The sequence below is a fragment of the Neoarius graeffei genome, chromosome 24 (genome assembly GCF_027579695.1).
Source record: "Neoarius graeffei isolate fNeoGra1 chromosome 24, fNeoGra1.pri, whole genome shotgun sequence".
Lineage (NCBI taxonomy): Eukaryota > Metazoa > Chordata > Actinopteri > Siluriformes > Ariidae > Neoarius > Neoarius graeffei.
Window position 1 is genome coordinate 30,717,944 of NC_083592.1, and position 27,346 is coordinate 30,745,289.

General features: G+C 42.6%; 2 protein-coding genes across 6 annotated transcripts; one reads left to right on the top strand and one right to left on the bottom strand.

Annotated features, from left to right (window-relative positions):
* The first annotated feature begins 1,899 nt into the window (after positions 1–1,899).
* On the top strand, positions 1,900–12,629 carry LOC132872288 (uncharacterized). 3 transcript variants are annotated; one of them, XR_009651418.1, is made up of 4 exons: positions 1,900–2,143; positions 2,358–9,061; positions 9,276–9,615; positions 12,516–12,629. XR_009651418.1 is itself a non-coding variant. In XM_060907034.1 (2 exons), the coding sequence occupies exon 2, from the start codon at positions 2,608–2,610 to the stop codon at positions 8,599–8,601; it is 5,994 nt and encodes a 1,997-aa protein (XP_060763017.1). In that variant the 5' UTR covers positions 1,900–2,143; positions 2,358–2,607; the 3' UTR covers positions 8,602–11,114. The 3 variants fall into 3 exon arrangements, 1 of the variants encoding a protein (XP_060763017.1); XR_009651417.1 differs by lacking the exon at positions 12,516–12,629 and having other exon boundaries at positions 9,276–11,114; XM_060907034.1 differs by lacking the exon at positions 12,516–12,629 and having other exon boundaries at positions 2,358–11,114.
* LOC132872289 (long-chain-fatty-acid--CoA ligase ACSBG2-like) lies at positions 12,608–26,601 on the bottom strand. Of its 3 annotated transcripts, XR_009651419.1 has the most exons (15): positions 26,549–26,601; positions 26,098–26,414; positions 25,276–25,523; positions 20,925–21,013; positions 19,630–19,750; positions 19,349–19,429; positions 18,192–18,341; positions 17,850–18,017; positions 17,446–17,627; positions 15,500–15,733; positions 14,735–14,952; positions 14,330–14,469; positions 13,904–14,147; positions 12,930–13,088; positions 12,608–12,712 (listed from the first exon to the last, which is right to left on the bottom strand). XR_009651419.1 is itself a non-coding variant. In XM_060907035.1 (14 exons), exons 1-14 carry the CDS (start codon positions 26,599–26,601, stop codon positions 13,012–13,014), a joined length of 2,322 nt encoding a protein of 773 aa, XP_060763018.1. In that variant the 3' UTR covers positions 12,788–13,011. The 3 variants fall into 3 exon arrangements, 2 of the variants coding, with proteins under 2 accessions (XP_060763018.1, XP_060763020.1); XM_060907035.1 differs by lacking the exon at positions 12,608–12,712 and having other exon boundaries at positions 12,788–13,088; XM_060907037.1 differs by lacking the exon at positions 12,608–12,712 and having other exon boundaries at positions 12,788–13,088; positions 25,276–25,547.
* Positions 26,602–27,346: the final 745 nt, after the last annotated feature.

A 27,346-nucleotide genomic window follows, 5' to 3' on the forward strand; every position in this document is an offset into this window, starting at 1 on the left:
GAAGAGGACCTAACAGCAAGTTGAAAACATGTCTGAACAAGTTCGTGCCTGTGTTATTTGTGGCAGTAACACATCAACGTTGCATTTCTTGCCCAATATAGAAGAGGCGAAGAAGAAATGGTTGGAATTTATCTTTAGAACACCACCAGCAAAGTGTAATGCAGCGTTAGTACTGTGTTCTGATCATTTCAACCACAGTGACTTTTCAAACTTCGGTGCCTTCAGTAGTGGTTTTGCTTCGAGGTTGTTTTTAATCCCTGGATCTGTACCGTCAAGACGTTCGACCACCAGCTCACAAGCTGTAAGTAAAACATGAACTTTTTGTTCGAAGGTTTTTGTTACAAAATAGCATGTTCATATTCTCCACCTTAGCATGCATGACATGTAGGGTGTTCACACGGCACATATTTGCATCGATGCTGCACCGATGTATTTTGTTGCGATATATCTTACACCGGTGTAAATTTTGCGCAGCGTTCACACGTCACAACCCTGCTTACTAGAGAGAAGCGTGTTAGCACCGGTGCAGCCCCACTTGCAGTCACACGGCAGTTTCTGCGACCGTGTTATAGTAGCAAAAACTTTATTACTATCTTTTCCTTTGATAGTAATAAAGTTTTGATATTTCCTTTTATTACTATCATTTCCTATCATTATTACTATCATTTCCGATAGTAATAATGCGGAAATGAAATATGCGCATGCGTGAAAATGTACTTCTTTTTCCCGGTTGTCATGGCATCACCAAGCGCCGGGAAAACAACGTGGATGAAGACACCAGTGTTGCCAGATATTGCTGACGTTTTCCATCCCAAAATATGTTCAAATCCGTCAAAATGCACTTAAAACTGCCAAATCTGGCAACACTGGAAGACACGCAGTTCTGTTGTTGTTGATATTCGCCATTTTGGAAGCGCAAAATACCAGGATGCAAATTATGCAATGCCCGTATGTAATCAACTCTCCTCACGCGTAGCGAGTCTACCCCTGTAGCGTTCAAACGTCCCATTTTATATCGGTGCTGCCCCGCAAACTAGCATTTACTCCGGAGTAAATTTCTTAAACCACCTCCCGAGCAGGGTTAGATTTGCACCGGTTTAAGCAGCTTTCAGGGGCTACACCGGTATAACTTTGTACCGTGTGAACGCTCTACCGGGGCAGCCCCGGTGCTACACCGCAGTAAAAGTTGCCGTGTGAACACCCCTATGGTCACAAGCTAGGCAGGGATGAGAGTTTTCCATTTTTTGGCGGATTTTCGCTTTTTCTGAGTAAAAAACGACCTTTTTATATTATGCCAAATCCGTTGAGAATTAATTTCGGGGGGTTGGGGTATGTTCCTTCATGCTGTTCAAACTTTATTAACTCCAACGATGTTTGCACATTATTTGTAAGTCACCATCTTTAGTCTCGTTTAAATCTTGTTGAATGTGATGTAAAATTCGTGTTATCTACATTGTTGTTGGTCAAAACATCGATGTCGAGACCATAATAGCCAATCAAAACAGTTTTTACAAAGACACCCACATCTGCTTGTTCTGACCCACTGGAGGTAGCGTCACAGTGCTGTTAGCCAATCAGAGGTAACACGTTTACATGTCATGAATATTAATGAGTAAGAGCTGAAATCCTGTCGTTCTTCCGCCACCCAGTCTTCCACCAAACTAGAACAGCCTGAAACAGGAGAACCACAGCATTTTTTTCACCAAAACCAGCTCACAGGGCATTCATTCATACTAGAGACCACCGCACAATTAATGAAAAAAACGATGCAATGAGACCTTTAAGGGAGCTAATATAGTGGACTTATAAATTCACTGAGCTCTTTGCAGACCAAAATTACATTCATTACTCCTTTTAATTATTGCCTCTCTTTACGTTTCTGGCAGCCCAACTGTTCTGTTTAATGCACTTCTACTGATTTCTGATGTGGAATTCGAAGGTTTGAACTGAAGTTATTGTGGTGTATATTGCCACCTTGTGGAACTGGCAGGTATCGTTTAAGAGCAATGTGCTGCGTGCTTGCGTCATCAACGTGCGACTACGAGTGAACAGAGCGGGATGCTCACCTTTCCTTGGCTACGTTAAGAAGACCGTGTTAATTCTTGTTCTTTAAGTTTCAAAGATAGCTTTGAAGGCATCGTCGGTAAGTTTATATAGTTGTGACATTGTGTTATTAAGCAGAAAGGTCAAATACAAACGTGTTCTTTGAATTATACATTTTATTTGCGAAATGTTACCGCGAACGCATCACTTGTAAGGAGTCAAGCCAGTTGTTACCAATGATGTAAATTTATCTTTTTACCGTCACTAGTTGTTACCCAATTCTAAATGAGTTGTATCCTGTGATTTTCATTCAGTTTTACCCTACTTCGATGAACCATAAAGAAGAAAAGAAATCGGAAAACTTTGTCTGTGTGGTTTTTATCGGAGAGGCGTTATCTGGCTGTTAACTCTGGCAAGGCGCTGGGGCTGGACAGCACAGTAAAACGACGTCTTCGGCGGGCTAATCTTCGCGCTTGGAAGAACAAAGGACTTCGTGGGTTCTACGCATCCAACGGAATCACCACAGCACAACGTCTCAAGTAAGCACAACGGGAAAAGGTTAGGATGTCCGTACATGCTTCGAACTCAGGATCTGTGAAAACGAGATCTAATGCCTCTTGTTCGTCTAAAAAGACTTCAAGTTCCTCTGCTAGCAAACTTGCTGTTGCCACAGCCCGCGCAGAAGCAGAGGCGGCAAAGACTGAAGCAGCATTCGCTGCGCAAGAGAACGAACTGAAATTAAAACAAGCAGAATTGGAAAATAAGCGTTTGGAAATTACATTGGATAAAGTTCGACTTGAAAAACGAGCTGCAGCTACAGCAGCCAAAGCAGATGTATTAGAAGCAGCAGTGCAAGAGGAATGTGAATGTTTCAGTGACATTGATGTTCCGGCTGATGACTCACGAGCCCGCACCAATGACTATGTGGAAGGGGTGATTAAGAACACTCCAGCGGTGCAAACAGGCAGTGCTCCCGTGAGCATCACAGATGTTCAGGCACCTGAATATACACCTACTGTCACTTGTTACCACACTGTAGGCCCAAATGGACTGCCCCCACAGCAGAGCCGTGCACAGCTCAATGCACAGCACACCCAGACAACAAATTCCCCCATACAGCAAGGCATTACAGAACATTATGTGCGACAACCACAGCCCCCTGACCGCACGCCTATAATGGCAGCTCACTCTGAGGCAGCACATCAGCCTTTAGGAAGCCACTATGGTGACACCGCTCATCACATGCCCACAATGGCATCTAAATCCGAAATGGCGCACCAGCCCTTAGGAAATGGCTACAGTAATGCTGCACACAGCAAATCAGTAGGCAATCCCTCCTCACATGCAAGCGCTGCCCACCAGCACCACGACCCTGTGTACGCTCAGTTTAATGAAAATAGTGGAATGTCAGACTTTGTGAGATTCATGGCCAGACGCAAGCTCATTTCCACTGGGCTTACGCAATTCAACGACCGCCCTGAGTGCTTCAGAGCATGGAGAGCTTCCTTCATGAACTCTATTAGAGACCTTAACCTGTCAGCTAGCGAGCAGCTGGACCTACTGGTTAAATGGTTAGGCAAAGACTCGGCTGAACATGCTAGGCGCATAAGAACTGTGTATGTGAATTATCCAGAGTCTGGGCTTAAGGCTGTATGGAATCGCCTATATGAGTATTACGGCGCACCAGAGGTGATTGAGAGCGCTCTGCTCAAAAGATTAGAGGACTTTCCCAAAATACAGAACAAAGATGGGCGAAAACTCAGAGAACTGAGCGACCTACTGATGGAGATACAGGCCGCCAAAGCTGATGGGGAACTGTTTGGCCTTAGCTATCTAGACACGCCCCGTGGAGTTAGCCCAATTGTGCAGAAACTGCCATTTTACTTGCAAGAAAGGTGGCTCACACAAGGTTTCAACTACAAGGAGCAAGTCAGGGCCCCCTATCCCCCATTTAGCTTCTTTGCCCACTTTGTGTGTCAGCAGGCGAAGATGCGCAACGACCCCAGCTTCATGCTGGCTGCCCCCAACAATGAACAGCCAGGCCATGGCAAGCCTGCACCTAAGTTGGAGACTAAGAGAGCAGTAGCCGTTCTCAAGACTGCAGTGAACCCCAGTGACACTCTCACATCCTTTTTTGAGTCGCCCACTACAGACAAGCCTGCCAGTAGAGTGGACCCAGCCAAACATTGCCTGCTGCACAACAAGCCCCACCCGCTACACAAGTGCCGCGGGTTCAGAGACAAGCCTATAGAGGAGAGAAAGGCACTCTTGAAAAAATATGGAGTGTGCTACAAATGCTGCAAGGCCATACACTTGGCAAAGAACTGTAAAGACGAGGCGAGCTGCACAGAGTGTGGAAGCAGCATGCATATCGCAGCGCTGCACCCTGGGCCAGCTCCGAAAGCCAACAGCCCTGCGGACCCTGCACCGGAGAATGGCGGGGAGACCACCGTCTCAACTTCGTGCACCAAGGTATGTGGGGAAGGCGTCCCAGGGCGCTCCTGTTCGAAAATATGCCTAGTGAAGGTATACTCTGCCACTCGCCCAGATGCCGCAGTCCGCATGTATGCCATATTGGATGAACAAAGTAACCGTTCGCTGGTGCGGTCTGAGTTCTTCACTGTTTTCAATGTCTCAGGGCATCCCTCTCCGTACTCCCTGAAAACATGTGCAGGAACAATAGAGACTGAAGGCAGACAAGCACGCGACTTTGTCGTAGAACCACTAGATGGCAGCGTGGCTCTCCCACTGCCACCACTGATCGAATGTAATGAAATCCCAAACAATCGCACAGAGATTCCCACACCGGAGGTAGCCTCCAGCCACGATCACTTGAAACACCTGTCGAAACACATCCCAAACCTCGATCCACAGGCACACATCTTGCTCCTATTAGGCAGAGATGTAATCAGAGCCCATAAGGTTCGAAGACAAGTAAACGGCCCACATAACGCACCCTACGCCCAAAAGCTGGACCTGGGCTGGGTGATCGTGGGTGACGTGTGCATAGGAGACATGCACAAGCCCTCTCTTGTCCATTCTTACTACACGAATGTGCTGAGAAACGGGCGCCCCTCTCTCTTTCAGCCATGCCCGAACAGCTACACGGTGAAGGAGAGATACAGCGACACTGAACCCCCCTCACACTCCCTCCTGCACAGGAGCAGTCACGCTAGGGCCACGCAGAGCGCTTTAGACAGTGACGAGTTTCAAACAACCAAGGACGATGAGGCCGAGGCACCCTCCATAGAGGACTTGCAGTTCCTGAGCATCATGGACCAGGGAGTCTACAAGGACAAGGGAAACAGCTGGGTGGCCCCCCTGCCCTTCAGAGTGCAGCGACCGCAGCTGCCAGGCAATCGTGCTCAAGCACAAGACCGCCTCAACTCACTTCAGCGCTCTTTCCAAAGAAAGCCTGAAATGAAAGAACAATTTGTCGCATTCATGGAGAAAATACTACAGAATGGACACGCTGAATTGGCCCCCCCACCGAAACCTGGCGAGGAGCACTGGTACCTCCCGTGCTTCGGGGTTTATCATCCAAAAAAGCCCTCACAGATAAGAGTAGTGTTCGACTCTAGTGCACAGCACAAAGGACTGTCTCTAAACCAAGTGCTCTTAACCGGACCAGACCTTAACAATAGTCTCGTCGGTGTCCTTCTCCGTTTCAGGAAAGAACGAATTGCCTTCTCCGTGGACATACAGCAGATGTTCCACTGTTTTAAGGTCAAGCCTGGGCATCGAAATTTCCTCAGGTTCCTCTGGTTCGCAGACAATGACCCAGACAAAGAGATTACAGAGTACCACATGAACGTACATGTGTTTGGAAACAGTCCCTCCCCTGCCGTGGCGATTTACTGCCTCAGACGCGCAGCTCAGGAAGGCCAGAGCGAGTACGGGGATGATGCACAGCAGTTCGTAAGCAGAGACTTTTATGTAGATGACGGGCTGAAGTCCCTTCCTACAGCCGATGAAGTGATCAGTCTGCTCAAAAGAGCACAGAGAATGCTGGCCTGCTCTAATCTCAGACTACACAAGTTGGCCTCGAACAGCAAAGAGGTCATGGAGGCCTTTCCATGCGAGGACCGGGCCACAGATCTAAAAGACCTCGATCTGGCTGCTGATGACCTACCAGTGCAGAGGAGCCTCGGGCTACACTGGGACCTGGAATCAGACTGTTTCACTTACTGTGTGGAGGACGAGAGAAAGCCATTCACCCGACGTGGAGTCCTCTCTACAGTGAACAGCCTGTACGACCCCCTTGGATTTGTGTCTCCAGTGACAATTCAAGGAAAGGCACTCCTACGCGAACTCGCCACCGACTCACCTGACTGGGACGCCCCACTGCCCACTGAAAAGGAGAAGCTGTGGGACGACTGGAGAGATTCTCTCCAAGAACTACAAAGACTAAGAATCCCCAGAGCCTACACTTGTGTGTCCATGTCCTCAGCCGAACGAGTGGAGCTTTGCGTCTTTTCGGACGCATCCGAAAAGGCAGTCGCTGCAGTTGCATACCTAAAAACTGTAGAGGCAGATGGCCGATGCCACACAGGACTGATTTCAAGCAAGGTGAGACTCGCACCTCGCCCAGAACACACAATACCCCGCTTAGAGCTATGCGGAGCAGTCATGGCAGTGAACCTGGCAGAAACCATCATGTCTGAAATTGACATCTCGTTTGATGCAGTCACATTTTATACAGACAGCAGGATTGTACTCGGCTACATCTCAAATGAGAAAAGGAGGTTCTACGTGTACATCAGCAACCGAATCCAGCGGATCAGACGAAGCACCCTACCACAACAGTGGAGATACGTGCACACAGAACACAATCCTGCAGACATTGCCACACGGTCAATCCCTGCAGGCCGGCTGAAAGACACTATGTGGTTCACTGGGCCAGCCTTTTTGTGTCAGCCTGACGACACGCCTGCTGAACAGACTTTTGAACTCTTAGACCCAGAACACGATCCTGAAATCAGGCCACAAGTGACCACACTCTCAACCACAGTGCTCCCTCACCTTGGCTCACAGCGCTTCAGCCGCTTCTCACGCTGGAGTTCGCTCACAAGAGCCATTGGGGCACTAATCCACATCATTCAGTGTTTCAAAAGAGACCGCAATGAAGGACAGTGTCAGAAATGGCATCTTTGTGGCTCACCTGTGGCAGTGAATGTTCTTAATCAGAGTGCAGCGGTCATCATTAGGGCCGTACAACAGGAAGCCTTTGAGAAAGAACTGCAGTGTGTCACATCTGGAGCGAACATCCCAAAGAGCAGCCCACTCTGGTCCCTCGACCCCTTTCTTGATCAAGAAGGCCTGCTGAGAGTGGGGGGACGTATTGCTGCTGCTGACTTGGGGTCTGACGAAAAGAGACCTCTGATCTTGCCTGGGCGCCACCATGTAGCTACCCTCATCGTGCGCCACTTTCACGAACAGGCACATCATCAGGGGCGCCATTTCACTGAGGGCGCTATCCGATCTGCAGGCTACTGGATACTGGGGGGCAAGAGGTGCATCAACAGAGTGATCTTCGAATGCGTCGTCTGCCGCAAACTTAGAGGAAAATGTCAAGTGCAAAAGATGGCTGACCTGCCGCCAGACAGACTCAGCGCTGAACCGCCCTTCACCAACGTCGGGATGGACGTATTCGGGCCATGGGCTGTCGCTGCACGGCGCACAAGGGGAGGATACGCCGAAAGTAAGAGGTGGGCTGTTCTCTTCACTTGCTTATCTGTCAGAGCCATACACATCGAAGTTATCGAGTCCATGGACTCGTCAAGCCTCATTAATGCACTCAGAAGGTTCCAGGCTATCCGGGGCCCAGTAAAACATTTGCGCTCTGACAGGGGGACAAATTTCATTGGGGCTTCCACAGACCTAGAAATCCCCTCCAATGCTGATGAGAAAGCAGTAGAGAGATTCCTCTCTGACCAGGGCACCACATGGACTTTTAACCCCCCGCACTCCTCGCATATGGGAGGTGTTTGGGAAAGAATGATTGGTGTCACACGCCGCATCTTAGATTCCATGCTCATGCAAATGGGATCCGCCAAACTCACGCACGAGGTGCTCACGACCTTCTTAGCCGAGGTCACCGCAATTGTGAACAATCGTCCACTTGTACCTGTGTCCACCGACCCGACAGATCCATTCATCCTCACACCCGCATCACTGCTGACCCAGAAGGTAGGCCCTTGCCCACCTCCGCCTGGGAATTTCGACCAGAAGGACTTATACAAGCAACAGTGGCGCAGAGTCCAAAGCCTGTCTAACACGTTCTGGGACAGGTGGCGCAAGCAGTACTTGACTACACTGCAACCCCGCAAGAAGTGGTCATCGGACCAGCCAAACCTCACAGAGGGAAGCGTAGTGCTGCTGAAGGACATTCAATGCAAGAGGAACGACTGGCCTCTCGCCATCATCACAGCCGTGTACCCCAGCAAAGATGGACGGGTACGCAAGGTCCAGCTGAGAGTCGCCAAGAAGGACGGGACTAAACTTCTTCTTAGGCCTGTGCACGAACTGGTCTTCCTAATCACTCCTGATAAACAGTGAGCGACGTCTCAACCATCGTCATGTGACGTATCCTTTACAATACAATGTGATGTTGAAAGAATGTTTATGTAAAAAAGAATAAGGAATGCACTATGTCGATTGAATGTATAAATTGTTTAATGAGTTCATTACGATTTCAGGAAAGGACATTTACAAAGAAAAAAAAAAGGAATAAGAAGAGTGAAACCCCCTGGGTATCAGGCGGGGAGTGTTCTGTTTAATGCACTTCTACTGATTTCTGATGTGGAATTCGAAGGTTTGAACTGAAGTTATTGTGGTGTATATTGCCACCTTGTGGAACTGGCAGGTATCGTTTAAGAGCAATGTGCTGCGTGCTTGCGTCATCAACGTGCGACTACGAGTGAACAGAGCGGGATGCTCACCTTTCCTTGGCTACGTTAAGAAGACCGTGTTAATTCTTGTTCTTTAAGTTTCAAAGATAGCTTTGAAGGCATCGTCGGTAAGTTTATATAGTTGTGACATTGTGTTATTAAGCAGAAAGGTCAAATACAAACGTGTTCTTTGAATTATACATTTTATTTGCGAAATGTTACCGCGAACGCATCACTTGTAAGGAGTCAAGCCAGTTGTTACCAATGATGTAAATTTATCTTTTTACCGTCACTAGTTGTTACCCAATTCTAAATGAGTTGTATCCTGTGATTTTCATTCAGTTTTACCCTACTTCGATGAACCATAAAGAAGAAAAGAAATCGGAAAACTTTGTCTGTGTGGTTTTTATCGGAGAGGCGTTATCTGGCTGTTAACTCTGGCAAGGCGCTGGGGCTGGACAGCACACCAACTTCTTCATGGGGGTGCCAATTTTCCATCAATTCTGTTCCTGCTATGTGCAGCTGACGTTAGTGCCGGATTGGAAAGCAACAAACCTAATGCAGTGTCACGCTCTGGCTCCACCTACACAAAACTGCACCATGTAATGAATCGGGAGAGGGGTGAAATATAAAGACGATCTATTCTAATAATTTTGCGGAAAATGGAAACCCAAACCAGAAGGTTGTTGTATTTGCTCATTTTAAGAGACAAAATTATTAAAAATATTGTTATTAAATTAACTTACACATGGTAATAATATTGTCTTCTGCGGGCCCCTTGTCTAAAATTGGTTAAAAAAAAAGATTTAGATAGCTTGACTTAAGATGTAAAGGGAATAATGCCATTAGCACTTTTAAGATCACCCTTTTAAGATACTTGTTTCCCTTTATGATCAACTAACATTACTAACCAAGCATGCAACTCATTCCATCCTGTTTCTGTGGGTGGTTTTCTAGTTGCACAATAGGAGACAGGAAAGCACTCCAGAGGGTTGTCCCTACGGCCCAGAAGCTCATTGGCTGCCCTCTCCCCTCTCTAGAGGATTTGTACAGTTCTTGCAGTATAAAAAAAGCACAAAACATCCTCAGGGACCCATCTCACCCCGGACACACTGTGTTTGAACTGCTGCCTTCAGGCAGATGTTACAGATCATTAACAGCCAGGACAAACAGGATTAGGAACAGTTTCTATGCCAGTGCCATAAGGGCATTAAATAAAGTAAACCTGTACATTCAATAATACAAATATGATACAATATGGGATCGTGCAATGCCCTCCACACCACAGGATGTGAATGTTTGCGAGTGATGACTGCTGTTTTAAATAACTTTTTAAATTATTTATATATATTATTAGTTTATCTTGTAGGGGCGGCACAGTGGTGTAGTGGTTAGCGCTGTTGCTTCACAGCAAGAAGGTCCTGGGTTCGAGCCCCGTGGCCGGCGAGGGCCTTTCTGTGCGGAGTTTGCATGTTCTCTGCGTGGGTTTCCTCCGGATGCTCTGGTTTCCCCCATAGTCCAAAGACATGCAGGTTAGGTTAACTGGTGATTCTAAATTGAGTGTGAATGGTTGTCTGTGTCTATATGTCAGCCCTGTGGTGACCTGGCAACTTGTCCAGGGTGTACCCTGCCTTTCACCTGTAGTCAGTTGGGATGGGCCCCAGCTTGCCTGCGACCCTGTAGAACAGGATAAAGTGGCGAGAGATGATATGAGTTTATCTTGCATTATTTTCATAGGTTTTTCTAGATGCACTTTTTTTTTTACACCAAGGATTGCATTTAATTTCATTATATTTATTTACAATGACAATCAAGATATTCTAATTCTAATTCAAATGTTAGTATCTATAGCTAATACATACACAGTTCTCACAACACACTGTGTTAGTATGATGACATGACATATGCTGAATTATGCACAACAAAGCCCATAAGTAACTTTAAAACTGTATGTAGAGTTTATGCAGTGGTTATTGAGCTCATTCGGGGCTGTTGAACATTGAGATACTAAATATTTGAGGTTGAGGGGATTTATTCTCTGCCATTTGACCTCTTTGTATGTTTAGATGTTTTACCATTGTTCACATTTATATTTGTTATTGTTCAAGTCTTTATTTAATAAGTTGATGAATGTTGAGTTTTGCTCTGGATTGCTGATTACTGTTTTTACTGTTTTCTATTAAATGGGCAAAGCCAAAAAAAACCCACTTGCACCATGTAATCTTCTATCAATTAAATAGTTACTCATCAACCTAAAAATTTAACTGCATATAATGAGTCAGTACATGAAGGCGACATTAGGATGAATTTGGAAGCATGTTTGCGACAGCAAGGCTGGTCGACATTAAGTTTATACTTATCTATGAGCTACAGCCTGGGTAGGTGTCTAATTAAATACTGACACCTAGTGGTGAAAAGTAATATGAGGGTATAAACAAGGTCTGGGTCTTCTGTGATCAATTCAGTAGAGGTGTTCAGATCCATTGGGTCATTCAGGGATTAAAGTTCTCCGGCACCATGCCGGATTTCCGGTTTGTAGTGATTGCCCGTGGATTTAAAAAAATAATAAATCGAAAATAAATTGACGGCAATTAAAAAAAAAAAAAATGACCGTCGAAATCCCTCTTGTGTTTGTCAGCCAATGGTAGTAAAGGAGCGCTCTGAAACTGACAGTATTAGCCAATCAGAAGAAGAATGGGGCGGGTCTAAGGAAAGCCTTTACCCCCTCCTCTCATTTCTTCCTTGCTTCGATGCGGTGCAGTGCTGAAGATCGACACGGAAAGTCACCTCGCGCCGTTACGGCTCCATTCAACGGAGAGAGGGTAAAAAGTAAAAAAAATAAAATAAATGAACTTTTGTGTTGGAGAGAAGGGCGAGGGAGAGAGAGAGAAAACGGAATTGCATGGTGGCGTGGGCAAAATGCAGTTCGTGAACTCTGGGGCAGATGTAACATTTGTGTATTTAATTTGCCATTCTACTACTGATGTTCAAAGTTATTGAAATGGTGAAATTGTTAAATTATTTCAATTATTAAAACTTTTAATGCTCTCTAAATGCCATACTGAATTTCATCTACCTTTGTAACAGTTCACCTTGTGACTGTAGGTTAATTTATTACTTGTTAAGGACAACGCTGAGCACCAAAACTGGATATCAAAAGAAATGTGGTACATACAGGTGGTAGATATAGTAGATGCACTTTTGCCATCTTCTGGCCGTTTTTGGTATTGGATTTTCAAAAGTCAAATTTAATTTTCCATTCATGCAATCTCTGATCCCATGCCCCCACAAACCCCCTGGTATGGCTTGAAAATAAACACACAATCCAAAACACGTGCACACACACACACACATATATATATATATATATATATATATATATATATATATATATATATATATATATATTAGTTTCTTGCCTGTGTCGACAAAGTTCAGGCTCAGGATTTTTTTTTGCTTTAATCCCTGGTCATTACTGGTGTTTGACAAACTCAGACTTTTGAATTCATGTGTGTTTTTCTTAGAAAATAACACTTCCTCTGGATAAACTAAAGGTCTGGGGGGGGGATTATATTCTTTCAGAGGGCCCAAAATTTCTAGAGGCGCCCCTTTGCACAGGTGTGCAAAGCCTCAAACTTTGAATGGGTGGAAAATGAGGAACTGGAGACAGGCACTACAATTCAAGGTACATTTTATTTTTATTTTCACTTTTCAGTGACTACTACATACACAGACACTCCATGCATTGGGGGATACAGGTCTCTCTGGGTACTGGCCATCTGAAAGACACAGAGACATGTTAATACACAGCCAGTAATTAGACAAAGGTGTAACTCATCATATGTTACTAGGTTTAGCTGTGATCGAGGTTAGTATGTACCAAATGTCCAAGCTACAGCAGAAAGTCTTCTACATATGTGGATGCGTTGAGATGAGAGAGGCACTCCTGTTAGTTGTGTATGTGGTGGAGTGAGGAAAGGCCAATACAATATTTACCAATGCAAAAGGAACTGGATGTGCATGAGATTTTTTATCCAGCTTTTGATGTCCTCAACTCAAATTAGTCAACTAGAAGAAGTCATGCTTCATAAAACTTGTTGATTTCTTCTTTGTACATTTTTGAGACAACTGGCCTTTTGAGCTTCATAGTAGGACCTGAAAAAGGCACATACCGTACAGGGAGAACAATATTTGTCATGAAACCTGTAAGCTTTTCCAGTTAATATACTGTGGAATGGATTTAAATTATAACATGAGCTGTAAAATAATTATAAACACTCTGCAATAAGCTTCAGGAACAATATAGAGTCCTTTAGGATTTATTCTTTTTCATTCATAGCAATGTTTTTATAAATTCATTCATCCTCAGTAACTGATCTGGAGCCTAAAACTAGACATGGAAAACCAGCCCCTTGTAAGGCACCATGCACATTTATACCACCGGGGGGCATTTTAGTGTAGTCAGTCCACCTATTGGCATGTTTTGGGAGGTGGGAGGAAATCGGAGAACCAAGAGGAAACGCCACATGCGAAACCACCAAGACAATAAACCAAAACTCAGGATAAAACCAAGACTGGAGTTATGAAGACGAAATGCTATACCTACTGTACCATGCCTCCCACAACGTTTTTAATCGCATCTCTATACTCTATAATTATCGAATTGCATACCAAAGCGTCTGGTCTATTGTGTTTGCTGTTTGCAGAGTAGCAAAATACTCCTACTTGACTATTGTACGATGAGTGGTATTTTTTTTTTGCCTCGGTGTCAAGCCTTTCACAGGAAAGCTATTTTATATATAAAGACAAATGTGTGTGTGAACATCTATTATTTGGTTTTCACAGTATTATCATCCAGAAACACACATACATTGAAAAAAATGGGCTGATGTCCCTGTCTTACAAATTTCTGACATAATCAAATCATGGCATAATCCAAGGCATGTATGTACTAATTAATAAATCCTTACCAAGCTCGCCTCCAGATATCGAGAAATCATGCAGTAAGAGTGTCCACTTCTGGACCTTCTGAGCATTGGATATGGCCTTGGCATTGACCCTGTCCACACCCTCCTGGATGACTTTGTAAATGACTGGCTCTTTGTTGTCGATGATCTCGGAGACTTTGCCTGCTGTGACGCCATGTTCCCTGCAGAACTCGACAGCCAGTGGGGTCAGCTCATCTGTGGGGTCTCCATTGTCATCAGCCTTACACTGTGGATTGCAAAAGGACTGACTTATGAATTTTCTGAACGAGCGCTTAATTAAAGATACTTTTTCTTCGAAGCTGTTAAAAATGAATGGGGCCATTATAAGCATTTGTCTCTTTATCTGTTACAGTAAGGCAGTTATCATTTTTGGATGGAATAGCTTGAAAGACATATTGCTTGTCTTACTTTGAGAGTGAGAAGCATGGAGAGGAATTTCTTTTTGTCTCCCACCAACATGGCATTGCTAATGATGGGCAGTTCCTCCTTGACTGCATCCTCAATGGGGACTGGTGGGATGTTCTCACCTCCAGCAGTGATGATTAGCTCTGTTAAAAAAAAAAAAAGCATGCAGCAAGCATTCTTGTTTTAGTTTAAGAAGTCATACCTCCAAGTTGTTCTCAATATGTAGGTAAATAAATCAAGGACTACAGTTTTCAGTATAGGTGTAGTAATTTCCTATTTTTAGTAATAATTCCAAATTGGAGCCATTTATTTTACAAATTTGGCAGCTCTATTAGTGACTAATGGCACTAACCATCTGGTCATAGTAATGAATGAATCAAGCAAAACCTGCAGTTTAAGCGTTCCTACCTTTTATCCTGCCTGTAATGTAAAGGAAGTCATTTTGATCATGCTTTCCCAGGTCTCCTGAATGCAGCCAGCCTTCTGAGTCCAGTGCCTCTTTGGTTTTATCAGGCATATTCAGGTAACCCATGAAGACATGACGACCCCAGAAACACACCTCCCCAATTCCTTCTGCATCTGGCTTGTCCAACTTTGTTTTGCAGCCAACCATTACCTTACCACAGCTGTGGAAATACATTGAGATTATGAATAAATTTTATGGTTGCATGAATTATAAGCAAACTTGTGCATTTTTGTGGTTTATGATGGATTGCAATAGGCATTTTTTAAGCTCACATTTTGTTTTTAAAATTAATTTAATAACATTATATTGTATCATTGAGGGCATTTATATGCATGCTAATATTACATTTGGATACAGCAGTCAAACAAATGATCATATGACAACCATAATACAATATATTAATGTTGTGTTGTAATGCAATATAATACATTCTTAAAGCCATAAAGCTGTTATCAGATGTTTTTATCAGCTTGCATGTGTGCAAACATGTTTTAAACAGTATGTCAGGTTTGAATTGTCAACAAATCCTTCTTCAATGAGTTTACTGCCAGGTTGGAAAGCAAAGATTGTGCTGCATCATATATTTAGGGGGGAAAAAAACCCACACATCTGATTACTGACTGCCTTGTGAAATTGCCCTACTGTAGACAAAAAAACAAACAAAAATAATCTCGGGCATCTACAGGAAGTGAAAGTAAGGGACAAACCTCATAATGCGGAAGTTACCAGGCCAGGATAAGGTGTGAGGGCCTGTACTCTCACTCATGCCATACAGCTCATAGATGGGGATGTTCAGACTCATGAAGTATTCCAGTGTGTCCTTAGTGATTGGTGCTGCCGCTGTCAAGCAGTGTGTGCAGCGATTCAGCCCAAGACCAGCACGTACCCTCTTAAAGACCATATTATTAGCCAGTGTGAAGCCCCAGGGCACTGAGGTATTGCTGGAGATCAGAGCATTGGAACATTACTCATTCACATATTTCTGTAAAATACAACCCTGATTCCAAAAAAGTTGGGACAAAGTACAAATTGAAAAAAAAAAAAAACGGAATGCAATGATGTGGAAGTTTCAAAATTCCATATTTTATTCAGAATGGAACATAGATTACATATCAAATGTTTAAACTGAGAAAATGTATCATTTAAAGAGAAAAATTAGGTGATTTTACATTTCATGACAACACATCTCAAAAAAGTTGGGACAAGGCCATGTTTACCACTGTGAGACATCCCCTTTTCTCTTTACAACAGTCTGTAAACGTCTGGGGACTGAGGAGACAAGTAACTCAAGTTTAGGGATAGGGATGTTAACCCATTCTTGTCTAATGTAGGATTCTAGTTGCTCAACTGTCTTAGGTCTTTTTTGTCGTATCTTCCGCTTTATGATGCGCCAAATGTTTTCTATGGGTGAAAGATCTGGACTGCAGGCTGGCCAGTTCAGTACCCGGACCCTTCTTCTATGCAGCCATGATGCTGTAATTGATGCAGTATGTGGTTTGGCATTGTCATGTTGGAAAATGCAAGGTCTTCCCTGAAAGAGACGTCGTCTGGATGGGAGCATATGTTGCTCTAGAACCTGGATATACCTTTCAGCATTGATGGTATTTTTCCAGATGTGTAAGCTGCCCATGCCACACGCACTAATGCAACCCCATACCATCAGAGATGCAGGCTTCTGAACTGAGCACTGATAACAACTTGGGTCGTCCTTCTCCTCTTTAGTCCGAATGACACAGCGTCCCTGATTTCCCTAAAGAACTTCAAATTTTGATTCGTCTGACCACAGAACAGTTTTCCACTTTGCCACAGTCCATTTTAAATGAGCCTTGGCCCAGAGAAGACGTCTGCGCTTCTGGATCATGTTTAGATACGGCTTCTTCTTTGAACTATAGAGTTTTAGCTGGCAACGGTGGATGGCACGGTGAATTGTGTTCACAGATAATGTTCTCTGGAAATATTCCTGAGCCCATTTTGTGATTTCCAATACAGAAGCATGCCTGTATGTGATGCAGTGCCGTCTAAGGGCCCGAAGATCACGGGCACCCAGTATGGTTTTCCAGCCTTGACCCTTACGCACAGAGATTCTTCCAGATTCTCTGAATCTTTTGATGATGTTATGCACTGTAGATGATGATATGTTCAAACTCTTTGCAATTTTACACTGTCGAACTCCTTTCTGATATTGCTCCACTATTTGTCGGCGCAGAATTAGGGGGATTGGTGATCCTCTTCCCATCTTTACTTCTGAGAGCCGCTGCCACTCCAAGATGCTCTTTTTATACCCAGTCATGTTAATGACCTATTGCCAATTGACCTAATGAGTTGCAATTTGGTCCTCCAGCTGTTCCTTTTTTGTACCTTTAACTTTTCCAGCCTCTTATTGCCCCTGTCCCAACTTTTTTGAGATGTGTTGCTGTCATGAAATTTCAAATGAGCCAATATTTGGCATGAAATTTCAAAAGGTCTCACTTTCGACATTTGATATGTTGTCTATGTTCTATTGTGAATACAATATCAGTTTTTGAGATTTGTAAATTATTGCATTCCGTTTTTATTTATAATTTGTACTTTGTCCCAACTTTTTTAGAATCGGGGTTGTACTCCAAACTTTAAGAAATACCTGTATAAGGTAATTATTTGAGCCAAAACATACTTGTTCATTGCGTTGTAGCTGGCCTTTAGTCCTATACCCTTGGCCCAATTTGCAATTGTCTTCTTCATGAGAGAAGACTTTGCACCGATGTCTTTCATTGCTTCATGCATCTTCTCCCACACACGTGGAACACCCAGGAAGCTTGTGGGACGCACTTCTCTCAAAGTGGTGGCCAAAGAACCCTGCAGGGACATAATATTCATCTCACTTCCACTTACCCCACATAAAACAACTGCAGCGTGACAGTACATCATACACTCTTGTATCACTGCCATTGCTTAGCATGTATTTTTATACTGGGATGTAATGAAGATTATAACTAGCTTCTAAATCTAAATTCAATTAACTGTCCCATTTATGCTTCTTTAATATTTGATCTACATTCATATAAATACAGTACTAACCTTCAGTGCATCTGGTTGTGCAAAATAGGTGGTGCCTGCATATCTAATGCAGATCCACATGTCGGTTAATTGGGCAGCCACATGACTGAGGGGTAGATAACTCACTACAGATTCCTGTCCATTGTTCAGACTGATCGTAGATCCTACTGCGGTTGTAATCCAAGTGATCTGAACAGAGGAAGGGCATCAGGTTCCATGTATTAATTAACCAAAGCTCTTCTTTTGAACATGGAAATAGCACCTTTTTAATTAAAAGTTGATTTATTAACAGTTGGTATAAACAATGTTATGTTCAAGGATCTCTCAAAGCCCTTTTATGAAAGCACTTCAGTTATAACTTACATTGTCGTGACTGAGCATGACCCCTTTAGGGTTTCCTGTGGTTCCTGAAGTATAGATAAGGGTGCAGCATTCATTAGCCTTCTGACTGTTAATTACTGCATCCAGCTGAGCATCTGAAACTTCCTCCCCAACCTTCATAAACTCAGTCCACTAAAAGAACAGATAATACATCAGTTATGCAACCTGCCCTGCATCTCATGAAACTTTGTCATCTCATCTCATTATCTCTAGCCGCTTTATCCTGTTCTACAGGGTCGCAGGCAAGCTGGAGCCTATCCCAGCTGACTACGGGCGAAAGGCGGGGTACACCCTGGACAAGTCGCCAGGTCATCACAGGGCTGACACATAGACACAGACAACCACTCTCACATTCACACCTACGGTCAATTTAGAGTCACCAGTTAACCTAACCTGCATGTCTTTGGACTGTGGGGGAAACCGGAGCACCCAGAGAAAGCCCACGCAGACATGGGGAGAACATGCAAACTCCACACAGAAAGGCCCTCGCCGGCCACGGGGCTCGAACCCGGACCTTCTTGCTGTGAGGCGACAGCACTAACCACTACACCACCATGCCGCCCCCATGAAACTTTGTATGCTATGAATATTTTATGAGGGTGGCACAGTGGTGTAGTGGTTAGCACTGTCGCCTCACAGCAAGAAGGTTCGACCCCAGTGGCCAACGGGAGCCTTTCTGTGTGGAGTTTGCATGTTCTCCCTGTGTCTGTGTGGGTTTCCTCCAGGTGCTCCGGTTTCCCCCACAGTCCAAAGGCATGCAGGTTAGTTTCACTGGTGGCTCTAAATGGACCGTAGGTGTGAATGTGAATGGTTGTTTGTCTCTATGTGTCACCCCTGTGATGACCTGGCGACTTGTCCAGGGTGTACCCCGCCTCTCACCCATAGTCAGCTGGGATAGGCTCCAGCTTGCCTGAGACCCTGCACAGGATAAGCGGCTACAGATAATGGATGAATTTATTTTATGCTTAATTTATACTGTGGATTTGACTAAATATTTAAAATCCCAACTATTTCATTAAAACTTGTTCTTCATTTGACTCATCTTGTAACTGACTGACCACAGAATTTTTCTGGATGTGTGAGAATTTCATTTACTTGCCACTGTGCCATAGGTTAATGCTAATTAACTTCAGGCCTACCGTGTATATGTTTGGCATCTCGTTCTTCACGTCTCCCTTGTACTGAACGATTGCCTTCAGTTGTGGTAGTTGGTCTTTAATCTGAGAAACAGACATTGGCAGCAATTTAAATGTTTTATTTCAATTGCAGTTCATTTTTCAAAGAATTGCTTTTTTGGCAAAACACATCACAGTTGGTCTTCATTGGTAGGGATATTGTGCAGAGTGGCCATATGGTTTAGGGTTTGTTTGTTTTTTAAAATTGTAATTCTGTAATTGTAATGCATTTATCAGCTAAATACCTGGAGGATTTTTGTGAGTTGTTTGTCGTTCTCAACCATTAACACATTGGCTTCACAGTTATGAGCCACGTAGTGACAGGCTTCTGGAGAGCTGGTGGTGTAGATTCCAGCAGCAAGGCCTCTGAAGAACAAACCGATCATCTGTCATTCTTTGAACTATGATTACACCATGCATCCTTTTTCATATTTTAGCTTGACTTCTACAATTCTATGCCAAAGTTTGGATGCCCCTCACCAAATAACGTTTTGTTGAGTTTTAAAGTGAAAAGAACATAAACACAGTAAAGACAACCTTTACAACTATTTTATAATCACACTTTTCTGCAAATGTTAATGCACAGTTACTTTATATTTGATTAACTTAAAAAAATAGAAAAAAATTAGTAATTGTGGCATGCGCAAACATTGCCAGTCTGCATGTCAGTATGCAACACCTCCTTTAACAGTTTGCAAATGGTTTTTGTAGCCAGCTAGGAGTGTTTCTAATCTTTCTTTAATGGACCTTTAACCACTATTCCTTGTGGTATGTTTCTCGTTCTGAGATATTCCTGAGCTGTCTTGCAGGTACAGCATGTTTAAGATCTACAGACAGATTTCCAGCGATGTTCAAGTCAGCAGACTGTGATGGCCATTCCAAAACCTTCAGCACAAATTCTTCAGAAGCTAATGGTGGGTTTTTAGGAATTTTTGGATAATTTTTCTGTTGTAGAATCTATTCTCTTATCAGCTTCATTTCTTGACCAACTGTGTCACATGTGCGTCAAGAATTTGCTGGTATTTACTGGACTTCATTCTTCCATCTACGTACTTATGAACTGTATTCTGTGCCACTGGCTGCCACACTATCCCAAACTCTTCTGACCAAAAGAGTTCAGTTTTTACTTCATCAGCACTTGTTTCCAAGATGCCTCTGGTTTCTGGAATTGTCAGTAGCTGACATTTACTACTGACAATATTTGGCCTGACTAACAAGTCCTAGCGAGTCAGTTAAGGCCTTGTTCTACAAGTGGAAGGGTGGCCAAACCACCGGACATGTCATAATTACTTTTTTCAGTTCTCAAATATAAAGTAACTGTACCTTAACATTTGCAGAAAATTTCATTTAAAAAAAAACAGTTTGTTGCAGTGGCTGCATTTACTTCTTTTCACTTCAAATGTCAACAAAATACATGTCTGGTTTGGTCAGGGTTGCCCACACTCTTGCATAACTATGTCCTGTAGATAAAAGTGTCTGGATGTATATGTGCACTGAACAAAGAAACGTGAATACAGAACAGGAATATAAGAAATAATACCCTGCCATGATGCAACCGATGTCTGCAATGAACCACTCAGGAGAATTGAATCCCAGGATACCAACACCATGAAAGCGCTCCAGCCCCAACTACACACACACACACACACACACACACACACACACACACACACACACACACACGACATTGAGTTTCAACTAAGCTCTTTTTTTTTTAAATAGTGTTTTAAATGCAAAAATATTATATTGGGTTTAAATTCAGAAGTCCAGTTTACTTCAGCACGATATTTATGTTTGAACTCAGCATTTCATTTAAATTATCCAAATTGAACTGTTAAATGCCTTTGTATCTGCCCTTCCTATACTAACTTTCTTTGAGGAACACTGTTTTTAAATATTTCAATAATTTCCTCATGCATCTGTTGACAAACTGGAGATGCTCGGCCCATCTTTGTGCTTCAAAGACTAGGCCTTGCCTGGATACTGATTTTGTACAAAATTATGATTACAGTCACTTGTTGCCATCATCTGTTTCAAATCACATCATTATTTACTTGTTTTGCTTCATTACTAGCCCTAAACTGCCCCCGTCCCAACTTTTTTGGAATGTGTTACAGTTCTGAAATACGAGGGTGGATGTATATTAACAAATGAAATGAAGTTGACCAGACAACACATGAAATATCTTGGGTTCATACTGTCTGCAATAAAATACAAGTCAAAGTACATTTAGAAATCACTGCTTTATTTTTTTATTTTTAATTTTGTATTTATATCCCTACTTTTTTGCATTTGGGGTTGTACATATGCTTTGAGGGTTGTCTTTCACCAGTAAGAGGCTCACCTGAGCAGTTGTACATTGAATGGGGACTGAAGTTTGGGGGAACACGACACCTTGTAAGATCAATCCCATGGCAACATTGCAGACTGCAGATTTTCTAAAGTATGTCTGAAATCATTTGATTTTAATAAGTCTTGAAATATGCTTAAAGCTCAGAAACTGCAGCTTTTAAACAGAACGCACACGAAGCATTACATTTTTCATGCATTCAGTGCCTACAATGAAAAACCTGCATTCAGAGTTTGCATGACGCCAACAGACACCTTCTGTGCACACTGTAGTGTAAACGAGTGAAGGCCTTTATGAAAAATGATATTTTTAGTTTGTTATGGATTTAAAGCTAGTTACAAAACATCATGGTTTTATGCCCTGTATGATAGACCCTCACAAGGCCACTATGCATACTGATATCAATTTATGAAGCATTAATTATCAGACATCAGTGAAGCTGAAAACAAATGGTACAAATACACCCTCGTGTTTAATGGAGAATTTCAATAAGTTGTGAAGTGAAATGTCATGGACTAATTCAGTTACAAAATACCTTAGTTTGGAGGCCATGACACTACACTATACTACACTACACTATACACTACACTACACTACACTACAAAGAGAAAAACTGCTTTAGATAGTTTTGGCATTCCAGTCCCAGAAGAACTGGGGGCACACTGAACTATGAGGGTAAAATAACCGAGCTGTAAACATTTTAAACCAAATGAATGAATGTACCAGTAAGGCTGATAGAGAATTGGGCTTATATTGAATAAGGTTGTTTTAAAAAGTCTGTTGACTTCCAATGCATTGAATTTACCCCATATCCTTAACTATATCTACTTTATATACAACCCCGATTCCAAAAAAGTTGGGACAAAGAACAAATTGTAAATAAAAACGGAATGCAATCATTTACAAATCTCAAAAACTGATATTGTATTCACAATAGAACATAGACAACATATGAAATGTCGAAAGTGAGACATTTAGAAATTTCATGCCAAATATTGGCTCATTTGAAATTTCATGAAAGCAACACATCTCAAAAAAGTTGGGACATGGGCAATAAGAGGCTGGAAAAGTTAAAGGTACAAAAAAGGAACAGCTGGAGGACCAAATTGCAACTCATTAGGTCAATTGGCAATAGATCATTAACATGACTGGGTATAAAAAGAGCATCTTGGAGTGGCAGCAGCTCTCAGAAGTAAAGATGGGAAGAGGATCACCAATCCCCCTAATTCTGCACCGACAAATAGTGGAGCAATATCAGAAAGGAGTTCAACAGTGTAAAATTGCAAAGAGTTTGAACATATCATCATCTACAGTGCATAATATCATCAAAAGATTCAGAGAATCTGGAAGAATCTCTGTGCGTAAGGGTCAAGGCCGGAAAACCATACTGGGTGCCCGTGATCTTAGACGGCACTGCATCACATACAGGCATGCTTCTGTATTGGAAATCACAAAATGGGCTCAGGAATATTTCCAGAGAACATTATCTGTGAACACAATTCACCGTGCCATCCACCGTTGCCAGCTAAAACTCTATAGTTCAAAGAAGAAGCCGTATCTAAACATGATCCAGAAGCGCAGACGTCTTCTCTGGGCCAAGGCTCATTTAAAATGGACTGTGGCAAAGTGGAAAACTGTTCTGTGGTCAGACGAATCAAAATTTGAAGTTCTTTAGGGAAATCAGGGACGCCGTGTCATTCGGACTAAAGAGGAGAAGGACGACCCAAGTTGTTATCAGCACTCAGTTCAGAAGCCTGCGTCTCTGATGGTATGGGGTTGCATTAGTGCATGTGGCATGGGAAGACACCATCAATGCTGAAAGGTATATCCAGGTTCTAGAGCAACATATGCTCCCATCCAGACGACGTCTCTTTCAGGGAAGACCTTGCATTTTCCAACATGACAATGCCAAACCACATACTGCATCAATTACAGCATCATGGCTGCGTAGAAGAAGGGTCCGGGTACTGAACTGGCCAGCCTGCAGTCCAGATCTTTCACCCATAGAAAACATTTGGCGCATCATTAAACGGAAGATACGACAAAAAAAGACCTAAGACAGTTGAGCAACTAGAATCCTACATTAGACAAGAATGGGTTAACATTCCTATCCCTAAACTTGAGCAACTTGTCTCCTCAGTCCCCAGACGTTTACAGACTGTTGTAAAGAGAAAAGGGGATGTCTCACAGTGATAAACATGGCCTTGTCCCAACTTTTTTGAGATGTATTGTTGTCATGAAATTTAAAATCACCTAATTTTTCTCTTTAAATGATACATTTTCTCAGTTTAAACATTTGATATGTCATCTATGTTCTATTCTGAATAAAATATGGAATTTTGAAACTTCCACATCATTGTGTTCCATTTTTATTTACAATTTGTACTTTGGCCCAACTTTTTTGGAATCGGGGTTGTACATCTGTGCACTCTGAATATCTCATCTGAACAAGAAACTGCTGTCTGTCACTGTCACATCTAAGGGTCGCACTACAGCACAACGATAGCTGATATAAGGGGTGTTCACACGGCAACTTTTACTCCGGTGCAGCACCAGGGCTGCCCCGGTAGAGTGTTCACACGGTAGAAAGTTATACCAGTGTAGCCCCTGAAAGCTGCTTAAACCGGTGCAAATCTAACCCTGCTCGGGAGGTGGTTTAAGAAATTTACTCCAGAGTAAATGCTAGTTTGCGGGGCAGCACCGATATAAAATGGGATGTCTGAACGCTACAGGGGTAGACTCGCTACGCGTGAGGAGAGTTGATTACATACGGGCATTGCGTAATTTGCATCCTGGTATTTTGCGCTTCCAAAATGGTGAATATCAACAACAACAGAACTGCGTGTCTTCCAGTGTTGCCAGATTGGGCGGTTTTAAGTGCATTTTGGCGGATTTGAACATATTTTGGGCTGGAAAACGTCAGCAGTATCTGGCAACACTGGTGTCTTCATCCACGTTGTTTTCCCGGCGCTTGGTGATGCCATGACAACCGGGAAAAGGAAGTACATTTTCACGCATGCGCATATTTCATTTCCGTATTATTACTATCGTATAGAACGGTCGCAAAAACTGCCGTGTGAACGCAAGTGGGGCTGCACCGGTGCTAACACGCTTCTCTCTAGTAAGCAGGTTTGTGACGTGTGAACGCTCCACAAAATTTACATCGGTGTAAGATATATCGCAACAAAATACACCGGTGCAGCATCGATGCAAATATGTGCCGTGTGAACACCCCTATTGTTAATAACCTCAATTCTAATGTAATAACAATACATTTATCCAAATTGTGTTATTTTTGAAGACTCGGTATCTACATTCCCACACTGTACTGGTTTTGTTGCTGCTTTGTACATCTGAGCTGTTGTACTATTACTTCCAAACACTGTTTATACAGTTTGTACTGTATATAATATTACTTTGTTGCTACAGTTACATACATAGGATATATACTCTTTAATATATATAATTTCTCATATATCATCTATTAAGGAAGTTACAAACCCACTCGTGCAATGACAATAAAGATATTTTAGACTCATACCTTGAGAAAGCTCTTGGCTGCAGCTCGGCACTGCTGTTGGTATTGCTTATAGGTCAGTGTAACCCAAGCGCCGTCCTTCTTTGAGCAGAGGGCTGGGTGATCTCCAAAATTGTCCACCGTCCACTGGAACATCTGATGGATGGTAAGAGGAGGATCAGAGCCCAGACCCGACTCACTCATCTTTAGCTTCACTGGCTCGTCCCTTGTCGTACTCCAGTACTGCTCGGCCGGAGCCAAGCGCACTTCGCCTGTAATTGGGATTGATTCATCATCTGGTGGACCAGAATAGCATTCTGGACAACATTTTGGCATAATTAGGCTCTCAAAAATGTTCTCAAATAAGCAAGAGAATAGGAAATGAAAGATGAGGTTTCTGTCGTCTCACACCTGTCAAATAATATTAAAGCAGCTTATCTTAAAAAAAGTCCGAGATTAAGTTACAGGAAGGATATGGAATGTCTGAACAAACCAAGCAGGTTTCTGTTTGTGAGAACAAAAAAGTGGGCATGGCTGTCACCAAGTTACACAAACAGGCCTGTTAAATTCTGCACTCACACTTAAATAATCAGGATGCCACTTAGTCCTGCTGTTCAAATATTATTAGTAAATCCATAATGATTGTCTACCAACACATAAATAACAAAATGGTACTTTTTATTCATTTGAAGGACAATGGCTCTCATTGTCTCACCATCCAAACAGGGCTTCAAATCCTATGAACACCAAGAATCTAAACCTTTCTGTGAATCTGCTGAAGGACAGAAATATCAGTACTTGTCAGCTCTGATGTAAGAATTAACAAGTATAAGCTCTGAATTTTACCTGCAGCCTTGGAGGCCCTTCCTACAGTAGCATCAACTGTAGCTTCCTCAAAACCCTTCACAGATGCGTCCTCATTTTCAGTGATGGTATTGGTCAGTGCTTCTGTTTTCACTTCCCTTGAATTCTCAGTATTCACATCTCCAGTTGGACTGTCAATCCCGGAATCATCTGATAAACTGATTTCTTTCATCTTGTCGGCCACCGAGTCCATGATATTGTTTCCGATTAAAGAAGTCATGCAGTTGCTGTTACTTTGTGCTCCGGAGTCTTGGAGTGCCTGCTTTTCTCTGAGATGGTGCTGAGTATCTTTTACAGTGCTAGCAGTAGAGCAACAAAAGAAACATGACTACCACTGTTCACTTGGAGACAAACACGTGACACCTAATCCATGGTATTTCTTTAATTGGTATGTACAAATTAAACAAAAACTACAAAACGCAAGTCTACATACCTGTCTGAATTATTTTCCAAGGTGTTTGAAAGCTTGGGTCCACTGATCAACATTACAGATTGGCTTTAAAACAGCAAAATACTTCAAAAAATGAAAAAAGGAAGAAAAAATCCTGTATTTATTAGTTCAAACAAAATCTAGCTTCTCATTTACAAAATATTTGTAATACACAGTTAATAGAATCTATGCATACAGTAGTGCTTGAAAGTTTGAACCCTTTAGAATGTTCTATGTTTCTGCATAAATATGACCTAAAATTATCATCAGATTTTCACACAAGTCCGAAAAGTAGATAAAGAGAACAAATAGAAGGTTCACAAACTTTCAAGCACCACTGTAGAAGATTTTACTCATATAAGTTATCAAAATTACCTTCCAGGTTTGTATCTCTGTTATTACCCCAATACTACACTTAACTCCAGTGCAGTGGTGCACTTCTTATCTTCTCTGAATCAGAATCCGAATTAGAATCAGAGTCCGTATCAAGTTCTGCCAAGTAAGTACATTCTCACAAACAAGGAATTTGTTTTGGTGGTTGGTGTATATTTTGTATATATTTTGATAATCATGCGAAACTCGTCAATTGTAAAACTTGCACATGTAACAGAAAAACGAGAAAAAAATGGATGAAAATGAATTTATTCCGTGATGAATATTATCCAATCAAAACGCGCGTCTTATCCCGAGTCCGTTATTGTACTGCTTTCTACAACCAATCACACGTCTCCTTACATTCGCCCCGCCCCCAGCAGAGCACAATACAACAATGGCGTCTGTGTCTAGAAGCAGATGATCCTG